The sequence below is a fragment of the Lichenostomus cassidix genome, chromosome 12 (assembly GCF_008360975.1).
Source record: "Lichenostomus cassidix isolate B80296 chromosome 12, HeHo_3.0, whole genome shotgun sequence".
Classification (NCBI taxonomy): Eukaryota; Metazoa; Chordata; class Aves; order Passeriformes; family Meliphagidae; genus Lichenostomus; species Lichenostomus cassidix.
The window spans coordinates 18,678,109-18,684,237 of record NC_139493.1 but is presented as its reverse complement, the minus strand read 5'-3'; the positions used below and the strand labels follow the sequence as shown (position 1 = coordinate 18,684,237).

Below are 6,129 nucleotides of genomic sequence, written 5' to 3'. Positions count from 1 at the left end.
ATGGAATCCCTCCTTGGCACTCCCTCACCCGTGCCTTCCACTCAGGAGCACAGGCAGAGGCACCACGTGCCTGCAGTGGCCCCACACTGGGATGGAAGGAGCCCCTTGCAGGGCAGGCAGGGCACAAAGGACTCCAAGGAGTTGCCAGCAGCTCTAAACTCAGCCCCAGCCAGAGCCAGGGCTTGGCAGCAGCAGCAGGAACCCCTCAGGCTCCCTGGGGCCATCAAAGGAGCCGCGCAAGGCACAGAGCCCCGGGGGCACATCCCTGGGCCCAGAACCTTCCCTCTCTGCTCTTCTCTGTGCCTGCACAGAGCACGCGGAAGGAGCAGCTGGCATTTCGCACGGGAAGAAGACTGACAGCTAAATGCTCCTTCCTCCCACTGACAGTGATCCTGTGGGATGACTTTTGGGGACAAGAGTAGAGATTTACAGGCCAAACTTTCCAGAAACCATCAAACTTCAGAGTATTTTATGGGAAATGGCACAAGAATATTACTCTGGACAATGATTACACAAGGACGATGATTATTCTATGAGGGGAAGGAATTGTGAGAACATACCTCCGTTAAGCTCCAAGATCCTCAAACCGTCATTCACCACCCTTTCCAAATGCTGCAAGTTACGTTCCCAATCTAGAAAGGAGCACAGATCAGAACTATTTCTACGATGTGCTGGGGGCACAGGGCACTGCAAGGGGGTTGGGTAAGGCTGTGGGAGCCAGATGTCAATGGACATGGCCAAAGCTGCAGAGGGGCCTGGGAAGCTCTTTGCTGGCTCCTCGCAACTGTCTACCCTCCTTCCAGGGCCAGTGAAACATCCCTGGAGGGGCAGCTGGATCAGCTCGGGGTCCCTGGGAGCTCTCTCACTCCCACAGAGGGAAAAGCCCTGGAGAAAAACTGTAGGTGGCAGGGCCACAACTATCCATCCCTTCCTCCATCTCTCCTTCCCTCTCCCAGACAGCTCCCACAGCCCAGGGGGACAGAGTCAGGGTCCCCTGGGACACACTGTAGCCCTGCTCTCCCCCTCTGCCTTTTCTCCACCATGGGCACCCCTTGCAGTCACTCCCAGGTTTCAGGATGAGTTTCCCACAGAGGGACCCCAGCAGGACTGCTCAGTAGCCGAGTCCCCTGAGCCCTCTTGAGATAATTCGTCTGTGCTGTGCCTGTCTGCTCCGGGCTGTGCCTGCGCTGCCAAGCAGCAGAGATGGCAGCTCAAGCCTCAGCAGGGCTCAGGCCCAGAGACACAGCAATTACCTCCTTTGACTGTGCCTGGCATCGCCTCCCTTCCTTCAGCAGAGGCTGCCAATGAGCCAACACTTCCTCTGGGAAAATTCACCTTCAGCATAGTCTCTCTGTCCATCTCTTGAGAAAGGAAGAGACACAGCTGGATCAGATGGGACTGTTCCCCACTGGGAAGGTGGCATCATCAGAAGGCAATACTTTTCAAAATCATGGATAAAGTTCAGGAAGTCACCCAGGCGCAGCAGAGCTGGGCCAGGGCCCTGTCTCCTCCCAAGAACAGCCACTCCTGTTCTACTCAGAGACCGGGAAGTTGAAGGGGATCTCAGGGTCTGCAGGGCCCATGGGGCAGTTTGGACACCCTGTCAGCTGATGCCAAATGCTTTCCTGCACAGGCTGGGGAGAAGCTGCAGCCAGGCCAGGCTGGGAAACAGCCCTGCAGGGTGTGAAAGCAGCAGCGGTGCAGCAAGGCTCCAAGGCTCTGCCGGGCACAGAGTGCCCAGATGTGCAGGAAGAGGCCCTGGCTGCTGAATCTCAGGAGAAGGCTGAGGGAAATGCACCCACCACAGCATTTCTCCAGATCACTCAGCATCTGGTCTATGTGTTTGGATGACTCCAGGGACTTACTGTCTCCTGTAGGTTTGTTCCTCCTTCTTGGAGGACCTTGAGAGAAAGTATTTGCATTTTCCCATTAATGGATCACACCAAAGCAGTGCTCAGCCCGTGGGCTCAGCAGGGACACACTACTCACCCCTGCGACGGGAGCCAGGCTTGTGCTCAGCAACCAGCAAAGGAGCTGGAAAAGTCCTCCCTGCCGACACACCTGTAACACAACAGCCAGAGAAGCTCCTGGCACCTGGTTCTTGCCAGGTTGCCAATGATTATTCTCTGAGGGGAAGTTGAGAACATACCTGCAGGAGCCTCTAGGGGCTGCAAATCTTCATGAAGCCAAGCTGCTGGAGATGTCTTCCCAGCACCCTCATCTAGAAGAGAGCACAGATGAGAATTATTTCCATGGTGTGCTGGGATCCCCTTCTGCCTTAGGGCACTGGGCTCGGCAAGGGGGTTGGGTAAGGCTGTGGGAGCCAGATGTCAATGGACATGGCCAAAGCTACGGAGGGGCCTGGGGTGCTCTGGGCTGGCTCCTGTCCACTCCCTACTCTGTTTGTAGGGCCTGTGAAACATCCCTGGAAGGGCAGCTGCTCCAGCCCAGGACCCCTCAGGGCTCTCTCGCTCATGCAGCAGAAAATCCACCCTCCCTCCCTCCCTCCTTTTCCCAGACAGCTCCCACAGCCCAGGGAGATAGAGCCAAGGCCCCCAGGACACACTGGAGCCCTACTCTCTGCTGTGGCTAGCACAGGTCTTTCTCGTGAGAACATTCCGTTGTGTTTATAAACAAAGATAATGTTTGGATGTTTTTTAAACAGTGTCTCGAGATTTGGACAGTTCAGGCCTGGCATAAAGGCCTAGGGGGAGGTTTCTGGCTGACCAATCTGGGCGACCTCTGAAAAGTCTATATATATTGAAATCAAAATAATAAATACTCTATTTCTTGCCACACTGAGAACTCGAGTCTTCTCTCTGCTAGCGGCTCAACAGCGACATTCCCCCTCTGCCTTTTCCCCACCATGGGCACCCCTTGCAGTCACTCCCAGGTTTCAGGATGAGTCTCCCACAGAGGGACCCCAGCAGGACTGCTCAGTAGCCAAGTCCCCTGAGCCCTCTCAAGATAACTCGTCTGTGCTGTGCCTGTCTGCTCCGGGCTGTGCCTGCGCTGCCAAGCAGCAGAGATGGCAGCTCAAGCCTCAGCAGGGCTCAGGCCCAGAGGCCCAGCAATTACCTCCTGTGGCTGTGCCTGGCATCGCCTCCCTTCCTTCAGCAGAGGCTGCCAACGAGCCACTGCTTCCTCCGGGAAACTTCTCCTTCTGCACAGCCTCTCCATCCACCTCTGGAGAAAGGAAGAGGCACAGCTCGATCGGATGGAACGATTCCCCACTGGGAAGGTGGCATCTTCAGGAGGCAATACTTTTCAAAATTATGGATAAAGCTCAAGAAGTCATCCAAACTTCTGGAGCTAGGCCAGGACCCTCCCCTCCCCCAAACAGCCCCTACACCTGATCTGCCCAGACACCAGGAAATTGCAGGGGATCTCAGGATCTGCAGTGCCTGTGGGGCAGTTAGGACACCCTGTCAGCTGGTGCCAAATGCCTTCCTGCACAGGCTGGGGAGAAGCTGCTGCCAGGCCAGGCTGGGAAACAGCCCTGCAGGGTGTGAAAGCAGCAGTGGAAAAGCAAGGCTGCAATGGATACCTTCCTGCTATGCCGGGCACAGAGTGTCCAGATGTGCAGGAAGAGGCCCTGGTTGCTGAATCTCAGGAGAAGGCTGAGGGAAATGCACCCACCACAGCATTTCTCCAGATCACTCAGCATCTGGTCTATGTGTTTGGATGCCTCCAGGGACTTACTGTCTCCTGTAGGTTTGTTCCTCCTTCTTGGAGGACCTTGAGAGAAAGTATTTGCATTTTCCCATTAATGGATCACACCAAAGCAGTGCTCAGCCTGTGCGCTCAGCAGGGACACACTACTCACCCCTGTGATGAGAGCCAGGCTTGTGCTCAGCAACCAGCAAAGGAGCTGGAAAAGTCCTCCCTGCAGACACACCTGTAACACAACAGCCAGAGAAGCTCCTGGCACCTGGTTCTTGCCAAGTTGCCAGAGAATGATTATTCTCTGAGGGGAAGTTGAGAACATACCTGCAGGAGCCTCTAGGGGCTGCAAATCTTCATGAAGCCAAGCTGCTGGAGATGTCTTCCCAGCACCCTCACCTAGAAGAGAGCACAGATGAGAACTATTTCCATGGTGTGCTGGGATCTCCTTCTGCATTAGGGCACTGGGCACTGCAAGGGGGTTGGGTAAGGCTGTGGGAGCCAGATGTCAATGGATATGGCCAAAGCTGAAGAGGGGTGTGAGGAGTTCTGAGATGGTTCCTGGCCACTGTCCACCCTCTTTGCAGGCCCTGTGCCACATCCCTGGGGAGGAAACTGGACCAGCCCAGGGCCCCTCGGGGCTCTCTCAATCCCGCAGAGGAATCCCTCACTAAACCCCTGGGGAAAAGCATTCCCAACACGTTCCAGGGAGAAGACGCCTCTGTCCCAGGAAAGGGCGAGGCAGGCCACTGGCTCACCTGCTCTCCGCGCTCCCACCGGAGCAGCCTGGGCAGCCCTGGCATGCAGGGCCACTGCCAGGAGGAGCAGGAGGACAAGGCGCAGAGCAAGGGCCATGGTGCCTTGCCCTCAGCCAGTCCCACAGCTCTTGCTGCCACCACTGTCCTGCTGTATCAATGTCAGCACCACTGCTGCCACCGCCACTGCTGCTGCAACAGTTGTGGTCAAGGACTGACTGGTCGGTCGTTGTGGTGCTGTGCAACCATAGGGCTTTGTGGAACCATGGGGTGCTGTGACCTCTGTGACCTCATGGCCCTGCTGTGACTGGAAGGCTGGGGACCAGAAAGACCGGAAGTTTTGTGTGGGAATGGATCTCAGGAGCTGCCCTCCCAGTGAGGAGAGAATGTTTTGTAGGCAGCTCCATCCAATCTAGTTATTTTCACAAGAGCTGATTTACATGACATTGGACAAGTGAGACATGTCATGGTTCTTCCTGCAATATTAATGTCAAGTCCAAAATTCAACTCACGTTGGTGTTTCCCACTATTGCAGGCGGCACCAGCCCTGCTATGCTGACACTGAGTGTGTGCTGTGCACTCAGTGCTGGCGGTGGCCCATATTTTAATAGTGAAGGACTTGGTGTCATAATTTATAAAAGTAATGCAATGCAGGCCATCAGGGCAGCTGCATAAATGTGAGCACCATGGGCCTGTGATCTGTCGCTGCCTGCTCCATCCAAGTGATGTGCCCTTGGTACCTGCACAAGGCGTAACCAATACCTCCAAGGAATTAATGCATTGCTATAGTGGACTTCCATGAGATTCAAACAAAAAGGTTGTGTCCTTATATTGCAATTTAGGCTACAAGTTCCCTTGATAGATGTAGTAACATTTGCATGGAGGCATCCATAGGCTTCCAGTGACTGAGATGGTAAAGACAAGGAATAGAGAAATACTATAATTGGAATGAGATAACAAACACCATTGCAGGGAAGGGAATGTATTAAACATCAAGCAGTGAATATGTAACTTCTTATTTTTGAGACCACTTGCTGTTTCTAGACTGTCTGTCTATCCCCCTTCCTGAATTACAGGGGACCCAATCCCTCTGCATGCTTTAGGGGAGACCTAAACCCATTTCACATCTTATGGGTGTCCCCAGCCACACCAAACCCCCACTGTGTGCCTCATGAGAGAAACCAGACCCCTGATCAACTTACAGGGGTCCCTCAGCCCTTGCACACCTTCGGACATATTCGACAAACTCCCTGCACATATCGGACAAACTCCCTGCACAACTTAGGGGTGTCCCCAGCCCCCTACACAGCACAGAAGTGACCCAAACCCCCTGCATGCCTTTAGAGCGACTCAAACATGACAGTTGAGGAGCAGCAACCGAGTTGCACCATATTCCCAGTGTGTGTTCACCAAACATCCCTGGGGGAACAGATGAAGCCTGGGGGGCAAATCCCCATCCACTCATGAGGGATCCTGGGGTGCAACAGGCCCAGCCTCTGTCGGGCTCTGAGCTCATCTCTCGGGCTGTGAAGGGCTTCCAGATGATGCACAGTTCAGTCCCATACCATCCCATTTTTTCCAAGGCAAGCACTTACTGATGGCTTCCCTCTTTTCCTGGGCAGGCCATTGGAGGAGGTCCAGGCCCAGATGATCCCACTGAAAGAAACGTGCCTGAGCCCAGGCACCCCCAGCATGGGCTCCCCCAGCCCCT

The 6,129-nt window shown here is 54.7% G+C and overlaps 2 protein-coding genes across 2 annotated transcripts in view; one reads left to right on the top strand and one right to left on the bottom strand.

The window, feature by feature from the left end:
* Positions 1-6,129, top strand: part of LOC146431902 (uncharacterized) — an 83,396-nt gene that overhangs the window by 9,018 nt on the left and 68,249 nt on the right. The window lies entirely within an intron of this gene.
* The window catches only part of LOC146431903 (uncharacterized), a 70,080-nt gene that overhangs the window by 6,874 nt on the left and 57,077 nt on the right, over positions 1-6,129 (bottom strand). The window contains exons 7-12 of the mRNA XM_085073196.1: positions 3,827-3,898; positions 3,079-3,186; positions 2,150-2,221; positions 1,990-2,061; positions 1,254-1,361; positions 561-632 (exon numbers count right to left, since the gene is read on the bottom strand). Of these exons, the coding sequence (XP_084929322.1) occupies positions 561-632; positions 1,254-1,361; positions 1,990-2,061; positions 2,150-2,221; positions 3,079-3,186; positions 3,827-3,898 (504 nt within the window). The remainder of the gene's footprint in view (positions 1-560; positions 633-1,253; positions 1,362-1,989; positions 2,062-2,149; positions 2,222-3,078; positions 3,187-3,826; positions 3,899-6,129) is intronic.